General features: G+C 40.8%; 1 protein-coding gene across 5 annotated transcripts in view; it reads left to right on the top strand.

The window, feature by feature from the left end:
• Positions 1 to 19,641, top strand: part of ptprfa (protein tyrosine phosphatase receptor type Fa) — a 261,978-nt gene that overhangs the window by 199,573 nt on the left and 42,764 nt on the right. For all 5 annotated transcript variants that reach the window (XM_053636812.1, XM_053636814.1, XM_053636813.1 and 2 more), the window contains 7 exons: positions 2,164 to 2,281; positions 2,789 to 3,084; positions 4,919 to 5,237; positions 7,082 to 7,179; positions 8,967 to 9,229; positions 13,937 to 14,018; positions 15,647 to 15,862. In XM_053636812.1, the coding sequence (XP_053492787.1) occupies positions 2,164 to 2,281; positions 2,789 to 3,084; positions 4,919 to 5,237; positions 7,082 to 7,179; positions 8,967 to 9,229; positions 13,937 to 14,018; positions 15,647 to 15,862 (1,392 nt within the window). The remainder of the gene's footprint in view (positions 1 to 2,163; positions 2,282 to 2,788; positions 3,085 to 4,918; positions 5,238 to 7,081; positions 7,180 to 8,966; positions 9,230 to 13,936; positions 14,019 to 15,646; positions 15,863 to 19,641) is intronic.

Genomic DNA, 19,641 nt, shown 5'->3' with positions numbered 1-19,641 from the left:
TGACTTGCCTAGCTCAATCTGCCTAAGATGAAAGAGACTGTTTAACTCCTAAAAACTAATTAGAGGGAGGAGAGGCCCCTAAGTGTTAAATGAGAGACAGACTTTCCCTTGCTTTATCTCCCTCGTAAAGAGATTTTAAATATGTGAGATAATTCATATCTCCATTTCCTCCAACCCGTTTCCTCTGTAGACTCAGCGTGACGGCTCGGCACTCAGTCTCTGCATGCTGTAACATCAGGCACTTGGAAGCGGCTGGAAATGTTGTAGAATTTGTTATATTTCAGATGTACTCAGAGTCAATGCAAGAAGCAAGACGTATTAATCATTAGGCCGGCAATATAATGAATGTGTATTTTTCCTAATACAGGAACCTCCAGACTAAACACATACACCAAAATATGTCTTCCTGTACCGTATTAACACTTGTTCAGTGTGTCTTCCTGCACCGTATTAACACTTGTTCAGTGTGTCTTCCAGTACCGTATTAACACTTGTTCAGTGTGTCTTCCTGTACCGTATTAACACTTGTTCAGTGTGTCTTCCTGCACCGTATTAACACTTGTTCAGTGTGTCTTCCAGTACCGTATTAACACTTGTTCAGTGTGTCTTCCAGTACCGTATTAACACTTGTTCAGTGTGTCTTCCAGTACCGTATTAACACTTGTTCAGTGTGTCTTCCAGTACCGTATTAACACTTGTTCAGTGTGTCTTCCAGTACCGTATTAACACTTGTTCAGTGTGTCTTCCAGTACCGTATTAACACTTGTTCAGTGTGTCTTCCTGTACCGTATTAACACTTGTTCAGTGTGTCTTCCTGCACCGTATTAACACTTGTTCAGTGTGTCTTCCAGTACCGTATTAACACTTGTTCAGTGTGTCTTCCAGTACCGTATTAACACTTGTTCAGTGTGTCTTCCAGTACCGTATTAACACTTGTTCAGTGTGTCTTCCAGTACCGTATTAACACTTGTTCAGTGTGTCTTCCTGTACCGTATTAACACTTGTTCAGTGTGTCTTCCTGCACCGTATTAACACTTGTTCAGTGTGTCTTCCAGTACCGTATTAACACTTGTTCAGTGTGTCTTCCAGTACCGTATTAACACTTGTTCAGTGTGTCTTCCAGTACCGTATTAACACTTGTTCAGTGTGTCTTCCAGTACCGTATTAACACTTGTTCAGTGTGTCTTCCTGCACCGTATTAACACTTGTTCAGTGTGTCTTCCTGTACCGTATTAACACTTGTTCAGTGTGTCTTCCAGTACCGTATTAACACTTGTTCAGTGTGTCTTCCTGTACCGTATTAACACTTGTTCAGTGTGTCTTCCTGCACTGTATTAACACTTGTTCAGTGTGTCTTCCAGTACCGTATTAACACTTGTTCAGTGTGTCTTCCAGTACCGTATTAACACTTGTTCAGTGTGTCTTCCAGTACCGTATTAACACTTGTTCAGTGTGTCTTCCTGTACTGTATTAACACTTGTTCAGTGTGTCTTCCTGCACTGTATTAACACTTGTTCAGTGTGTCTTCCAGTACCGTATTAACACTTGTTCAGTGTGTCTTCCTGTACCGTATTAACACTTGTTCAGTGTGTCTTCCAGTACCGTATTAACACTTGTTCAGTGTGTCTTCCTGTACCGTATTAACACTTGTTCAGTGTGTCTTCCAGTACCGTATTAACACTTGTTCAATTGCCCTCGTTTTGCAAAAAATAATAATAATAATAATAATTTTTTAAAAAATCAGTGCAGCACAGTTTTTACTTGCCACTAGTGTTAATTTTACCAGCTCATTTCGATTTAGTCTTAATATTCTGATGAAAATACATTTTTGCCAGATTTTAGTTATTTATTTATTTTTTGTACATTTTAGCCTAGATGTACTTGACCAAAATCTACAGCAGCTTTAGTAAAATTTAACTTTTTCAACGAGTAGAAACATTTCCCCCCATCAAATTTCCCCAGTATGGTCTTTTTATATTTCTAAAACTGTCCCATATGTTTACAATTTGAAGTGCGTGATTAACAACGTTAACACGGTGTGTTGTTCATGTTCACAGATGGGAAAATAATGAAATAGTGTCACGTCGCTATCAAAGTGTATTTGCTGACATTTGCAGACAAACAGACACACAGCCTGATATTTTCTCCTCTCTTCTTCCTCAGGAGGCCTTCATCACGGGGTTGCAGGCAGAGACATCATACTCCGTTACCGTGGCAGCGTACACAACTAAAGGTGATGGGGCTCGGAGTAAAGCCAAGGTGGTGACCACGACCGGGGCAGGTACGGGTGTGTTTGTGTAACATGTAAGATGCATTTATGATGGATATAGTAATAAGTGATTTATCACACATATTTAACACACATAGTCAGCTTTAGCTATCGTTAAGCAGTGAATGAAGTATTTACAACTTGTCGTTAAGCACACTGTTCATTTGTACCTTCATTATTTAATTATTTATATTCACTCGCTGGCTAACAGCTGGTTATTACGATGCTAAAAAATGTCTAAAAGGAGGATTTCTCATTAAAAGGTAACATGGGAACTTATTGTACTAGTACTCATGAAAAGAATGATCTTTAGCTATTTATCCATGTGAACGTTTTATTTTATTGTTCGGTATTGTTTGAAAAATGATAAGCTAAGCAGCATGTCACATTAGGCTACGTTGTTGCCTAATGTGTGTGTGTGTATATATATAGATATATATATATATATAGATATAGATATAGATATATAGTGTATATACAGCTCCACTGTGTCTGTCTTTTTTTATCTCTTTCCCTCAGTGCCAGGTAAGCCCACTATGATCATCAGCACTACAGTGGGTAACACAGCTCTGATCCAGTGGCAGCCTCCAAAAGAGACGTTCGGTGAGCTGTTGGGCTTCAGACTACAGTATAAACGCCAGGATGACAATGATAATGATGACAAAGATGACAATGACGAAGGCTCGTTCATCACACGGCACTTCATGCGTACCGATGACCACTTCACCGTCACCGGGCTGCTCAAGGGTTCCACTTATAGCTTCAGACTGAGTGCCAAGAACCGAGCCGGCCACGGAGAGGAGCACGTTAAAGAGGTTACGAGAGTCACAGTAAACTCTGGCTTAGACTACCAATAATGCATTCCAATAATGTTATTATAATGCAGCTACAGTATATTAACTTGTTCTGTCGACCTCCCCTTGGTTGATTCATGGCTGCCACCATCCATTCATGATTTTTAGTTCAGATGAGAAACAGTACTAGAATATATAGCTTCTAATGCTAAGTAGTTAAACACAAATTAAGTAATGCACCAATCAGTGTGAAAATAGATTGTTTGATTTACATGTTGCATGCTAGGCTTCAGACTAGCTTCACTGACAGATTAGCAGAGCGAGGTATAATGTATTCACTATGTGCAGTACACTCACTGCAAGCACAAACGATATCCACCAATCAATTTGATTCGTCACTTTATCGCGTCATACCTAATTTGCATAGAATTGAGAACATCTCAATTTAACTACGGGCTCTGGGCGGCTGTGGCTCAGGTGGTAGAGCGGGTTGTCCACTAATCGTAGGGTTGGCGGTTCGATTCCCGGCCCACGCGACTCCACATAACGAAGTGTCCTTGGGCAAGACACTGTACCCCAAGTTGCTCTCGATGGCAGGTTAGCGCCTTGCGTGGCAGCTCTGCTACCTTTAGTGTGTGAGTGTATGGGTGAATGAGACACAGTGTAAAGCGCTTTAGATAAAAGCACTATATAATTGCAGATTTACCATTAACTATTGCTTGCCGCACTGACGCTTACCGATGTTGCTGAAATTGCGGCTCTGTATTGGGCATGTGAGTAGAAAATGTATGGTCACCTGTTGCTTTGTCACTTGCTAGTGTGAAGCAAATAGTACTGCAGGGTGGCACGACTGGGAAGAGCTAGGAGTGCGCAGCGGGTTCCCTTTCAAGGAGCTCTGTGAGTGCAATAGATTGGTTAACAAAAGAGGTTGATATGACTCTGGGCAGAAATTCCACATTCAACGACAAGGTCAGACCAACCATTAATGCATATAGAAGGCGAGCTTATTACCCAGGCATGTAGTTCTTCACTCTTTTGCCTTTTTGCAAAAAGGCAGTCTTTAGAGAGACTCATTTCAGTTCGACTTATAAAGTCATATAAACGGAGTGTTTATAAAGGGAGGTCTTAAGTGACTTCAGTAGAAGCCCATGTCAGATATTTGCAGGAATGTGGCAGATGAAGCTGCCTTGCTCCCTTCAGAGAACCTAGGCGTTCGACACTATCAGTGAGACACTATCCATGGTGCTATGATGCGCTACAATGGCTACACGCAGGTCCGATCTGTGGTTTGACTGCTGAATTTTGTGCACTGTGAGTAGGATCAGTGGCAAAAAGGCGTACAGTAGACAGCGAGGCTAGTCATGAACCAGTGCACCCTCACGTAGCGCTTTGTCCTGCTCTGCCAGGGAAAATCAGAGTAGACAGCGAGTCAATTTGGCATCGGTGAAGAGGTCCATCTGTGCCCTGCCAGACTTTTCCCAGTTCTGGAGCACCCCTTCTGGGTGCAGATGCCACTCTCCCAGGCATATGTGCAGTCTCCACAGTGTGTTCTGTTGAAGCTGTGCTTTGCAGTCCTAGCAATCCAATCAAGTCTGTTGTTTAGAGCCCCTCGATCTGAACTCCAGGGTTTACTCTTTTAATTGTATCTCTGTGCAACATATTATAATAAATACACTGCATGATTCTATCATGTCCCGCCTTGCTGTAGAAGTGGCAGCAACTGCTAAAGGTCACAAAATATGTTTTATAATATATAGTATTTAGTATACCATATACTTGGATTTACACCTGATATATTTAAGATGATTATACTTTGGAAGTATAGTGTTTTACCTTCCGAATGTTTTCACTTTAGGTCACGACCCCTGAGGACACACCTAGTGGTTACCCGCAAAACCTAAGTGTTGTGGGATTGAGCTCCACCTCAACAACTCTGGCATGGGCACCACCAACACTGGTGCAGAGAAACGGCAAAATCGTGCGCTATGATATTGTGTACCGTGACATCAACAGTGTAAAGAATCAAACCAACAGTACGACAGAGACACGGATGAGCATCAGCGGCCTGAAACCCGACACTACCTATGACATCAGAGTGAGAGCCTTCACCAGGAAAGGACCGGGACCTTTCAGCCCCAGCATTCAGAGCAGGACCATGGCCACATCTGTGCCTGGTGAGACACACACACACACAGTTATTAATACTGAGCAGAACAGATGGTGGTAGCTGAAACACTGTGGCAGGACAGGCACGGCTTGTGCTTACAGACACCCACACACACACACACACACACACACACGCACACACACACAAACACAAACACACACACACACACACCTGTATACATCCTAAAGGACAGACAGCTATGAACAGTCTACCGCTGTGTCCTTTAATCATTATGCCATGGCCATTTAAAATACTCATTTCTGATTGGCCGGCAGGTGTTTATTAATATCATAAATGTGCACGGAAAGGACAATCATATGATCACAGCCTATTGATATGTCAGGACTGTGAGTTTACTATTCAAATATAATAACTTGAAAAAGGAAAGTACAAAAAAAAAAAAGCTTTAAAAGGTGGTGAAGTAGCCATGAGATAAAAAAAAACAAAACAAGATAAGGCCTGCTGAAGCTTTGTGGTGTTCTTCACCTCTGCTGTAGCTTATCCCATTAATCTGATATCTGGACACTTCATTGTGCATTATTTCTTATATTTGGTATAATATACTCAAGTTGTCTTGTGATGTAGAAATGTGTGTGTTTGGGGGTTCGAGCTTTGCATAAACTGAAATATTATGACTCTAAACACTGATACAGTGAACATCCCGTTGTGTAGGAGGATTGTAATGATGTCTGGTGTCAGCAGATGGGTCATTAACAATAATAATAATAATAATAATAATAATAATAATAATAATAATAGGGTGGCTTAGTTGTTGGACCCTCCAGGGTTGGAGGGTCGATTCCCGCCTCCGCCCTGTGTGCACGTAGTTAGCATGTCCTCCCTGTGATTCGGGGGGTACTCCAGTTTCCTCCCAGAGTCCAAAGACACGTGCTGTTGGCTGATTGGCATCTCTAAATTGTCCGTAGTGTGTGACTGTGTGTGCGATTGTGCCCTGCAATGGATTGGCACCCCGTCCAGGTGCCATGCCCCCGAGTTTCCTGGGGTAGGCTCCAGGCTCCCCGTGAGCCTGTGCAGGATAAGCAGTACAGAAAATGGATAGATGGATGGATAATAATTATAATAATAATGAGCTTTACCTATACAGTTCTTTTCAAGCAGGGTCTAAGAAAGTGCTTTACAGAGAGTGTGAAAAAGACAAAACTATAAAAGCTTGAAAACGCAATAAGAGGAAAGTAAAGTAAAGTGTAGAGTATAACCCTGAGGTAATAATCCACTAATTGAAAAACAATATCAAGTAAGTTGGTTTTAAGTGAATATCACAGAAGATCACCAGACCACAACCTCCATGGACGAGAGTCATCCATTTATTTCATGGAGTTCTTTGCTTTGGTGTTAAGTCTCAGTTTGAAAGCCGCAGGCAGCAACTTTCCCTTTGGACTGGGTGACTGAAAATCTTTAGTCTTTAATAAACCAGCCTTATTAAGAGGTTTTCCAGTGTCATGGTTAGAATACAGATAATCGTAATAACACAGAAGCAGGACCAACAGACTAGGGACCTCATTACACCAAACACTAGAAACTAAGCTAGAGACTGCACCAAGAAATTACACACAGACCTGCGGATTTTGATGTCCCATTTTACAATTGCACTGAACTGAATAACAGCTTTAGTGTTGCTGTGTGTCAAAATAATTTGCCTGAATGTTATCTAATAACGTGTTGCAAAATTTAGGCTGCCCTTTTCCAGTAAAACACGGCATGATGTTTAACATTCAGTTTGTACTCTTCAGACACACTTCAGGGGTTTAACATTTAAATGCACATTTTATCTAGTATTTTAAGGGAGTTTCAGGAGAAATTCAGTGCATGACTCCTTCTTCTATTTAACAGAATTTGCCAAAAACTTTGGGGTGAAAGCAGCAACAAAGACCTCAGTACTGCTCACATGGGAGGTGCCCGAAACCTACAAGCCTCAAGTGCCTTTTAAGGTGACTCTCTCTCTCTCTCTCTCTCTCTCTCTCTCTCACACACACACACACACACACACACAAAATAGACAGAGCTTTATCAATAGCAGACATACAGTACAGGCAGACATGTGGGATAAATGGTTTTACTGACCATAGAAAACAATGGCATGAACCAGTAAGGCACTGAACCAGAGCAGAGGAAAGGTGCTCATCATTGCCAATGTCACACAGCAAAAGCAATCACGCACCACATTCAGTTTTTACTCTACATACACACATCAGGTCCACCAACCACCAAAAAAAACAAGAAAACAACACAACAAAGCCTTCAAAATGGAAATGAAGCACACACACACACACACAAACACACTGAAAACAGCATTCAGTGAGAATAAGCTGTAACACACCCACATACACTCGGCAAAGTGTGTTAAAGAGCTGATGAGTTCGATTAGGTGTGTTGGAACAGGAAAAATAAAAAAATACACAGACCAGAGCTACTACAGGACCAGAAACCACTGCTGAGAGCTACGCTGTACGTGCGTGCGTGCGTGCGTGCGTGCGTGTGTGTGTGTTCGCAGAAGAGCAGAAGTGAAGAAAGAGGCAGAGGTACAGATGGTATGCTGAAGGTCAGAAAAAAAAGAGTGAGAGAGAGAGAGAGAGAGGAGAGGCAGAAGAGTATGTGTGCTCCTGTTAGTTCCCAGCATGCAAGCCTATACCGCTCTATGTGTTACTGTGAGCGCCCTCTTCTGCCTGATTCTGTAAAACCAGCAGAGTGATGATTAGAGAAAAGGAAAGGCAGGCAGAAGCATGAAAACAAAATCAAAGAGAAAAAGGAAAAGGCAGGTAATTAAATTGAAATGAAATGAAAGGGAAAGACAAATAGAGGCAAGCAGCAAAGAGAGAAACACAGAGTCGGATAGAAAGATGACGGGAAGACGAAGACTGTGTCTGTCTACAGTAGACCTAGACAGACACTCACTTATAGGCACCATCTAGGGTACATGGCAAACAACTTAGTTAGTAAATGTAATGAATAATTATTTAATTAGTACAAATTCATACATACATTCATACATCCACACCCCTCCCCCTTAATATAAACACACTACATTGGATTATGACATGCATTAACAGTATCAGGTAGTTTGCTAACACATTACTTTGTGTTAGTTAATCGATTCCTGCCTCTGCCCTGTGTGCGCTGAGTTTGCATGTTCTCCCCGTGCTTCGGGGGTTTCCTCCAGGTACTCTGGTTACCTCCTCCAGTACTAAGACGTGCGTTGTAGACCAATCGGCATCTCTAAAAATTGTCCGTGGTGTGTGTGTGTGTGTGTGAATGCGTATGCAATTGTGCCATGCGATGGATCGGCACCCGGGTCCAGGGTGTCCCCTGCCTTGTACCCCGAGTTCCTTGGAATAGGCTCCAGGCTCCCTGTGACCCTGCTTAGGATAAATTGTACTGAAAATGGATGGATGGATGGATATGTGCAAACTGGATTTTTGGTCACAGTGAAACCAAACCAAAGTTATACACCACGTTTCCCTTCCCATCGGTGTGGTTTCAGATCCAGACGTAAATGTGGCCCTCGTACAGGAGTTAATTTCACCCACTGCAACCTGTGTCCAAGCCACAATCCAGCGGTAGCAGTGTTCATTTCATTTCATTCTTGTATCATTTACACTCGGTAGTTTAATCCAAGTCACTGCCCATGTAGTCAAAGCATTGGCTGTTTTGTCACATCAAACACAGGGTTTTGGTGAGATCGTGTATCTGTGTTAACATAATCTCCCTCCTCTGGCAGATCCTGTATAACCAGCAGAGCGTGGAGGTGCAGGGCGATCTGCGGAGGAAACTGATCACCCGTCTTCAGCCCGACACTGAGTACTCGTTCGTGCTGATGAACAGAGGCAGCAGCGCCGGAGGTCTGCAGCAGCAAGTGTCCATCCGCACAGCCCCGGACTTGCTCGACACAAAGCCCAGCCGCTCGGTCCACGAGTCTGCTGTGGGTGGAAGAGTCACACTAACCTTGCCCGCAGTGACCGCCAGCACCTCTGCACATGTCAGGTCTGCACCACACACCCATTAAAACGGACAGACACATGGACATACACACTCTAAAAACAAATGTTTAGGCTCAACAGAACAAAATGAACGCGACCGTTTGCGTCAATCATTCTGAGTTATGACAACTTCTAACGAAATGAAGTTCAATCAACGAACTACACTGAGTTAGAGAAATGAGAGAATTCCTCTACAATCAGCTGTATTTTCAGTTAACACTTAATTAATAATTTGTATAATAAACACAAGTTTTTTTTAGGTGTTTACTCATAAAAATTAAGTTGTTCCAACCAGTTTTTTTCAGATTATTTAAAAGGAATTTAAGCGTTATGTACTTAATTACCATAATTATGAACACAAGGTTTTAAGTTGACAATCATTTTAAAAAAAATTAAGTTGCTCCAATTAGATTTTCTCCAGTAGAATGCAGCCTTTTTAAACCAGGAAAAATGACTCATTTTAAGTTGTATAACAATAGTAATTAAAATCCAGTGTCATTCACAATACAAATCTCATACCTAACATCTCTGCAGGTTTTACAGACATGAAAGCACCGAATGAAATGAGCAATATAGACAAAAAGGAAACACTCTGCATCTACCACTTTTATCCCTCTCATAGAACTATCCACATTTCAAAGGCTGCTAATTTTGGTCAAAGAGCAAATTGACTACAATGGAGCAAGAAGGCTATATATGTGAACGACGAAAGATTTTTAAAAACGTTCCAATACGTGAAATTCGATTACACGGTATAGTTGACGGGTACACAAATAAGCAGAAATTTTAATCATGCTTTTCCGTCCTATAGCACAAATGGAAAAGCCCTCTCTAGATGAGCAGATTTGTCAAATGAAACTTTATCATTCTTATCCACTGCTACGGTAAACTAAAGGGTAGATATTCAAATTACACTGCCAAACATGACAAGCATTAGCTACATACATAGTCAACAACTGTATTAGCAGGTGTAGCCTAACCTATACACGAGTCCACTATTGGTCATATCACAATTGAGAACATGCCCAAATTCATTGCTTTAGTAGAATTTATTTGTAAATGAAACGGTACTTACCTTGAAATGTCCTTTGTCCGTAGTATTTGTTCAGTCTACGGGTCCTCTACCACAGTCTTAACTGTCTGAATTTGTCCAGGCATGTTAAATGGGTAGGGGAGGGGACTTAAAATTAGTGACCTGAAGTTGTCAAGCCAAAGTTACTACTTAAATTTAGTTTCAAATCAATGAAAGCCGAAATTTCGGTTGAAATGACACTCACTGTTAAGTTGTTGTAATTATCAACATTATTATGTCGACACAACCCATCAAAATAATGTTTACAACTTAAAACGTTTAATTAATTAATTAAATAAATAAATAAATGCAGATTTTTATCTTGCAACCACACATTTAATTAAGTTGTGGTAATAGGTCCCCTGAATGACTTTTTAGAGTGCAGTGTGCAGACAGTGACTTACTTTCTTATAGACTTTTTATGCATAGCTTAATTTAGCAAATGATTTAAACCGGTATTTCGTGTCTGCTACAGCCGGAGCTCGGAAGCCTTTGGTCTAGGGCGGTGCAGGGATTTGAGATGATGCAGTAGTCTGGACACTGTGAGACGGCAGCAGAATCCAAAATAACCTGACTCACAAATGAATGCTTATCTTACAGTTTCAGTGCAAGGTTCCACCGAATCCCTTTGAGATTAATCTCTTCACAGAGGGATCTATTACAGGTGATTTTATTTCCATGACAGTCTGCAGTGTTTGTGTTTCTCCTTCCCTCCAGTGGGCTGATACTCTCAGTCCTGTGAAGATACGCATTTTACGCGCAGATGTTGGCTCTTGCACTGGGAAACATTTTTGTCTGCTGCTACCTGCCGCATTTAGTCAGACTTTGCTTCCTGCAGTCACAAAACTCTTCACTGGGAACTCATTAGAAGGCGAAAGAAAATTAAGAGCAATTATAAGGGCAATATTGTGAGCAGGTTATTATAATGACAGCCATGGGTATAAAGCTTAATTTTATATTCACCAAGGGCATTGGGAGATTTAAATAGGGCCTCATTTATTAATTTGTTAATAAAGCTGTGGAAATGTTTTCCTGGGCCACACTGAACTAAAGGTTCCCAGCAGACTTGTATACATTTCGGTCACGTTGATTCTACTTGGTAACGGTTACATTTACATTTATTTATTTAGCAGATGAATTTATCCAAAGCGACTCACAAATTGAAATACCAGTGACCTATCAATTACCAGGCTTGTTCATGGCACAGCTGATTTACATTGTGTGACGCCCACAAAATCGAAATCTTCCACTAATGCAGCTCAGGCATCGCAGCGTGTTGGCTGCCATAGACACAGACTGAGGCGCTGTTTACACGAGTGCGGTTTCATTTTAAAACGCATCACTTTTGCTACTGTTACGCCTGTCATCTACACCATGCCGGTGTTTTTGACCATCGAAAACGGAGACTTTTGGAAACGCCAAAGACCCCGTTTTAGTTCGAAAACTCCGGGCTCGCGTTTCAGTGTAAACAGACCAAAAACGAAGACTTTTGAAAACGAAGGCGTGGCTTCGCCCACATTCGCCCCTGATTGGTTCTACTGTAACATTGCGTATCCTTCCCGGATTCGTCAAGCCCCTACCATATGACCGCTACGCTACCTTGATTGTATACACAACGACACGGAGACCGAACCACAAGCTTTACTGGCTTTGTTGTCATTCTTAGCAGCCACGGTGCAGTGCAGTTCCGTACTTTATACCGGGGAAGGTGAACGAGTCTCCGTGTAGTTTGGGAGTTGTAGTTTTCGGCGGCCATGTTTGTAGTCTGCGGTGCATTCTGAGAAATGGAGTCGCTAGTCTGCCGTGGCATGACAAATATTCTCTGTATCCACACCAATGAGACAAACAGCTGAAGAGGATAGAACGAATATAGATCGTATATTGACATGAATCAAGAAAAAAAAAAAAATTAATAAATAAACATCATGTGTGGGCTCGGCGGTTATATACAAGTTATAACTCGCAGTGAAATTAAAACCTGGCCTACTCCTCCTCATACTGTGCATTTAAATAACTAAATTAAAAATCAGAAATGAAAAAGAAATAAAAAAAGAAATCAGAAATTACATTTGTCGTTTGTGCATCAGAGGCAACGATAGAGTGGAGTGACGCAAACATCCAGGTTGGAATTAGAAAAACTCTGACACGGACTCTTCTTGCCTTAATTTATAGCCGTTGAGACACAAGGAGGAGAGATGTACATCTCACACATGCTTAAGATATTTAGCTCTCTGTGTCGAGTTTCAGAGACGTATACGGGCAAGACGGGTGTGTGGTTTGACCGCAGTCGAATATTGACTACTGGGTCATGTCATCCTCAAAGCCTTCTTCTCTTCCTTTACTTGTATTTGTTGCGTGCTCATTCCAAGCTCTTAAACAAGTGGCTTTCCTTCATTTTCACACCGTGTGCTCAGATCCTTTTGTTTAGGGCAGTGCAGGGATTTGAGATAATGCAGTGGTCTGGACACTGAGAGAAGGCAGCAGAATATAAAATAACCTCACTTGTTTGTGGCTCACAAAGCCGGGGCCCTATAACCTCTCCGATTCAAAGAACACGGCCAGAATCGTAGATTTAAGGTATAAAAAAAAAATTTTATTTTGGAGATAAATATGGAAACGAACAGGGTTAGGATCTAAACTGCAAAATTCATAGCACTCTAGCTCAGCTCATCCAGTTAGTGTTCCAGCCTTGAATAAAACCAAAAGTGGGGTTAAACCGATTTCATAGTATTGTATAAAGCATTAATACTTCTACAACTAATAGTGCAATGCTAAATTAAAGTTAGATTTCAAATGCATTTGCTGTCCGTACTATTGATCAGACAAACGTAGCCCGATGCTGTTTACTGCAAGGGTTTGAAAGCACAAAAAATCTCATCCTACTAATGCAAAAGCTAGAATAAATAAGCAAGAGCTCTTCTACTGTAATTGTTAATCGTTAAATATCTTATTAGCTTCAACTCAGAAAGCCAGAAAGGTTGCCAAATGAATGCAGAGTGCACAAAATAACCAGACCCAATCTCTTACAAATGCAAAATCAATAAATCTAGTTTGGTAGCTCAGGCTGTGAAATGGCATGTAATTTTTATCCAGGTGTAGCCGCTGTAGGCAGCTGAATTACACACACACACACACACACACACACACACGAGAGAAAAAAAGAGAGAGAGAGAGTGGTTCTCGGTCTCAGTGTTGGACTCTGAGTAATAGAGGCCGTTTTATTTTTGTTCCCTGGTCTAAAGCATTACTTAATTCATAAAAGCTTTTGAATTATCCAGATTCTTACTTTATGTGGGCACGATGGTTTAGTTGTTAGCAAGCTTGCCTCGCACCTCCAGGCTTGGAGGTTTGAATCCCGCCTCCGCCCTGTGTGCACGGACACAGGTCCAAAGACGTGCGTTGTAGGTATTGTTGATTGGCATTTCCATACTGTCCATAGTGTGTGTGTGATTGTGCGATGGGGTGTGCCCAGAGTTCCCTGGGATAGGCTCCAGGCTCCCCTGCAACTCTGTATAGGATAAGCGGTCCCTAACTATTCACACTGTGTATCTCTACTTTCTTGAATGAATCATAGAGGCCATGCCTCGTTCACCGTGACTGATGGTTTACATCGTGTGTATTGTGATGTGTGTTCTGCAGGTGGTACTACATAGTGGTGGTGCCCATGAGTCAAGCTACATTGCGCCACTGGGAAAGTCCGGAAGACATCGACCTGGATGAGGTGTGTGAGCAGAGGGACATGTTTATATGTGTATCTGACAGTGTGTTAACTTATAGGTGATTTTGCATGTGTATATATGTATAGAAAAAACAACAACAGATAGATGGAGCGTGTATTTGTCTATCTGTTTGTTGGTCTATCTCTCTCTCTATCTCTCTGTGTGTATCTGTCTGTCTGCTTGTCTCTCTGTCTCTTTGTCTTTGTCTCATTATAAATGTCGAAACAGTAAAACGCATGAGCTGTGGTTTAGAAATCCTGTAGTATTTCTGCATTTTGATAAACATGCCTTTTTTTAATACATTCCCTTTATTTCTCCTGCGCTGCCATTGTAACTTTCTGTTCTGACTATAGGCCTCCCCCTCACTCTCCTTGTCACTACATAACTGTTCATTTTTATTTCTTTTATGTTATTAATACAGACAGTTTATGGCTCACACACACACACACACACACACACACACTCTGTTTTTCTCCTGCGCTCGCTTTCTCTCAGAGCTATACTATCTGGGGTTTTGAATATAAATGAGTGTCAGGCTTGTGAAATAAATATAGCATGATTGTACGCAGGGCTTCAGCAACAGCTTCATCATGGCTGCTCTCCAGGAGCACACACACACACACACACACACACACACACATACAGTATATAGAACAGTGTCTCTGTCCATTTTCACATTCTCATTACACTTTATCATCAAAGAGTGTTAATAATGAAGAAGCTGAATCCTTATCATGCACAATAAGTTCATTACAGATGGAAAGCGGTTAGGCATGTTTACGCTGGACAGATTGAACCTTAGGAAGAAAGATATGTCAGGTTAATTTACTGGGCGGATTTGAAAGAAGACTTCTGACAAAAATGAACCGTTCCAGTACAGAGCTAGAGAAGTGAACGGCAGACACTGAACGTGTCTCAGCAGATCAGCTGTATTTGAGGTATTTGAGGGGAAAATGTGTAAGATTCACGCTTGGCCATCTGTCACCTAAAAGTAATAGATGACGACTTTATATAGTGCTGTGAAAAAGTATTGGAGTCCTTCTGGTATTGTGTGTCTGTTTCAGAAATGAAAAGAAAATCTAGGATAGAACAAAGGCAACCTGAGTAAACACAAAATACAGTTTTTAACTGATAATGTTATTTATTGAAGAAAAAAAGCTGTCCAATACCAATTGGGCCTGCGTGAAAATGTGTTTGTCCCCATAGTTACTAATTCCCCGAATCATATGAAACTGCATTTCTAATGGGGTTCTTTTTCACAGCACTATATATTATATATATATATACATATATATCATACAGAATAGACACAATTCAAAAGACAAATAAAATAATGCATAACAAAAACTGGCCTTTCATTGGAATAGACAACAAGTTGAATGCGTGAGCTGCTATTTATTATGGTGTTGAAATTGCAATTGCGTTGTGTGAGAGAGAGAAGGGGGGTGTCACTGTGTGTCTGTGAATATAATGTATCTGTTATTTTGTGTTTGTCTACCCGCATGGTTGAGTGTGTCTGAGCATGAAATGTCCTTCTGTATTTCTATGTCTGTATGTGTGTATAAAGTGTATAAAAGGTCTGGAAATATTCATACAGCATTGTGTGTGTGTGTGTGTGTGTGTGTGTTAGTTGTTAGAGGCTGGTGGAGATTCAACTGTGATGAAGAGGAAGAGGAGGCAGAGTGACGACTCTCTGAAGCCGTACATCGCTGCGAGGCTGCACACACTGCCGGAGAGCTTCACACTCGGAGACGAGCGGCACTACAGCGGCTTCTACAACAGAGCACTGCTCACTCAGACTCATTACCGAACCTTCATCATGGCTGCTCTCCGGGACCACGACTCTGTACGAACGACACACACACACACACACACATATATATATATATATATATATATATATATATATATATATATTACAGACCAAAGACACCAAAAGTGTGTGTTTATAGATACAGTACATTTTGGAATTATATGGTTCTATCTATATACAAATATTTTAAGTATGTTATTTGCATGACATTGATTATAAATGAGAACATTTATACAAGTATATAAGCACAAAGTTGGCAAGTATCTGCTTTGACCTTATTGGGGGTCAAAATTGAATATCTCAGCATCTTAAATTAAAAAATTCTCAGATATTTAACCTTCATATTATCAGACCAAAGCAAGGATTGTTTTGGTTTTTTTTGTTAAAAACACTGGCAATGTTCATTTATTAAAGGCCAGTTTGGGATGTTGGAAGGCTGTCTAAATGTGCACATTTTATTCAGCTAAATTCCACCGTCACTTTATAAAGAGACACAATGTCACTGTAAATTAGCAGCATTTATCAAAACAAGCTCCTGGGATGTGCAACAGCAGGGCAGAGAGAAAATCAAAAAGCCATTTGGCTCGGAATAACTGCATCCACCCTTTAGAGAAGAACAAGCGGAAAGAATGCTGTTAAACAGTTTAGCGTAAAAAATAAATAAATAAATAAATAAAAAAGAAAACAAAAGATGAATCAGGCTGGAGACCATTTTGATTTTTTTAAATAAATTAAACGTGCTGGAGAAAAGAGAACAAGGTTCAGGTAGTTCTGGCTGTTACCACTGGGCAGGTGGTAGGAGGGAAAGAAATGGACAGATCAAGTGTGTGAAGGTGGAGAAAATCAGCAGTTGCATAGTTACTGTATAACTATAATGTTAACGTTATCATTGGTTTAGATTCCTGCTTCATGGTAGATTTCTCATGTTTTGTCTTTCTCTTGCTCTCTCTCTCTCTCTCTCTCTCTCTCACACACACACACACACACAAGCACACATACAAATGGTGTTGAAGCTGCATTGGTAAGTGGGGGACTTTAGTGAAAAGGCGTGCATTAGTCACTCAGTGGGACGCATTTCTATCAGATAGAGCAGATGAAATCGATCAGTGTGAATGCTCTCCTCTGAGAAAATCGCTCAGAGTTTTCAGCTGCCATCACTCAGAGCTTCTGTCTGGAGGTTGAGGTTAGAGAGAGAGAGAGAGAGAGAGAGGGAGAGAGGGATTTACTTTACAATACTGAGGGCTTGGAACACTTGAAGTTAGCCCAGTGTTAGCATGATATTAGACTGTTGATTTGCCTGATCATAGCAAAAGCAATAGTTAGACATTAGAATGACAATAGCTCAATATTAGTCTGACATTAGTGTATTAGCCCAACATTAGCCTGACATTAGTCCATTACAGTAGTTCTACATTAGGCTGATATGTACAGAAGCCCTAAGTGGCCATGCATTATTTAATTTTTTTTCTTTTCTTGTTTTCTCATGATCACGACTTAATTTTTCTATGTACTCAAAATAGCATGTTGTTTTTATTGTTCTTGAGGCAGCAAAAGCTTAGAGCAATCCCGCAGCATCCTGGTCGAACAGATTCATTTTTACTTTGATCAGGGACTCACTCAAGCTGAAATAGCTCTATGTATGTCAACTTCCACATTAGTGTCCGACACTTGAGAAGGGGATACCCCTCTCTCTTAAAGCAGAGATAAGGTCCATCTCTACAGCGGGCAACACCAGACCCATTCACAAGGCGCAAGATTTTCTCGTGTTAAAAATTAGTCTGACAGTAGTCTGTTAGACAGGAACTAGGCTGACATTAGTCCAACTTTGGTCCCACATTAGGCTGATATGAATCTAACACTGGTCTTACGTTAGACTGACATTAGCCCGACCCATCCAAGGTGTATTCCTGCCTCACACCCAGTGTTTCTGGGATAGGCTCAGGGAACACTGTGACCCTAAGGATAAAGTGGTTACTAAAAGCGAGGGAATGAGTAATCTGAGGTTTGCCCAACATTAGTCTGACATTAGCCCAACATTTATCTACCATTGTTCATTAGTCCAACATTAGTCGAACATTGGTCTGACATTAGTCCAACATTGGTCTGATATTAGTCCAACATTAGTCTAACATTGGTCTGATATTAGTCCAACATTAGTTGAACATTGGTCTGACATTAGTCCAACATTAGTCTGACATTAGCCCAACATTTATCCACCATTGTTCATTAGTCCAACATTAGTCGAACATTGGTCTGACATTAGTCCAACATTGGTCTGATATTAGTCCAACATTAGTCTAACATTGGTCTGATATTAGTCCAACATTAGTTGAACATTGGTCTGACATTAGTCCAACATTGGTCTGACATTAGTCCAACATTAGTCCAACATTGGTCTGATACTAGTCCATCATTAGTCCAACATTGGTCTGATATTAGTCCAACATTAGTCCAACATTGATCCAACATTTTTCATTATTCTGATATTAGTCTGACATTAGTCCAACATTGGTCTGACATTATTTTGATATTAGTCTGACATTAGTCCAACATTGGTCTGACATTAGTCCAACATTAGTCCAACATTGGTCTGACATTAGTCCAACATTAGTCCAACATTAGTCCAACATTGGTCTGACATTAGTCCAACATTAGTCCAACATTGGTCTGACATTAGTCCAACATTAGTCAACATTAGTCCAACATTGGTCTGACATTAGTCCAACATTGGTCTGACATTAGTCCAACATTAGTCCAACATTGGCCTGACATTAGTCCAACATTAGTCCAACAGTGGTCTGACATTAGTCCAACAGTGGTCTGACATTAGTCCAACATTAGTCCGATATTGGTCTGATATTAGTCCAACATTGGTCTGACATTAGTTCGACTATTGGTCTGACATTGGTCCAATATTATTCTGATATTAGTCCAACATTAGTCCAGCATTGGTGCAACATCAGTCCAACATTGGTCTGACATTAGTCCAATATTATTCTGACATTAGTCCAACATTAGTCTGACATTAATCTGACATTAGTCCAACATTAGTCCAACATTGGTCTGACATTAGTCCAATATTATTCTGACATTAGTCCAACATTAGTCTGACATTAATCTGACATTAGTCCAACATTAGTCCAACATTGGTCTGACATTAGTCCAACATTAGTCCAACATTGGTCTGACATTAGTCCAACATTAGTCCAACATTAGTCCAACATTGGTCTGACATTAGTCCAACATTAGTCCAACATTGGTCTGACATTAGTCCAACATTAGTCCAACATTGGTCTGACATTAGTCCAACATTAGTCCAACATTGGTCTGACATTAGTCCAACATTAGTCCAACATTAGTCCAACATTGGTCTGACATTAGTCCAACATTAGTCCAACATTGGTCTGACATTGGCCCAATATTATTCTGACATTAGTCCAACGTTAGTCCAGCATTGGTCTGAGATTTGTCCAACAATGGTCTAGCATTAGTCTAACATTAGGCTGATATTAGACTAATCTGATGAAGACATTAGTCTGGCATTAGCCCAACATTATTCTCACATTAGGCTGACATTAGTCTTACTGGAGAGGTGAATAACTGCAAATAGTGCCAGTATAGGCCGACATTTGCGCAATATTAGTCTAGCAGAAGCTCAGTGCTTGTCTGACATCGGTCTAATGCTATTCAGATATTATTTTAAAGAATAATTATTTCAAAGTTAGTGCCAATGTTAGCAGCACAGCTGGAACTGAGTGCTATTTAAAGGCCTGCTGTCTAATGGACTATCAGAGGGAGCACAAAGTCACCAT

This window comes from Ictalurus furcatus, chromosome 11 (assembly GCF_023375685.1).
Source record: "Ictalurus furcatus strain D&B chromosome 11, Billie_1.0, whole genome shotgun sequence".
Taxonomy (NCBI): domain Eukaryota; kingdom Metazoa; phylum Chordata; class Actinopteri; order Siluriformes; family Ictaluridae; genus Ictalurus; species Ictalurus furcatus.
Note: the sequence above shows the minus strand (reverse complement) of the source record. Positions and strands in the feature narration are given on the sequence as shown.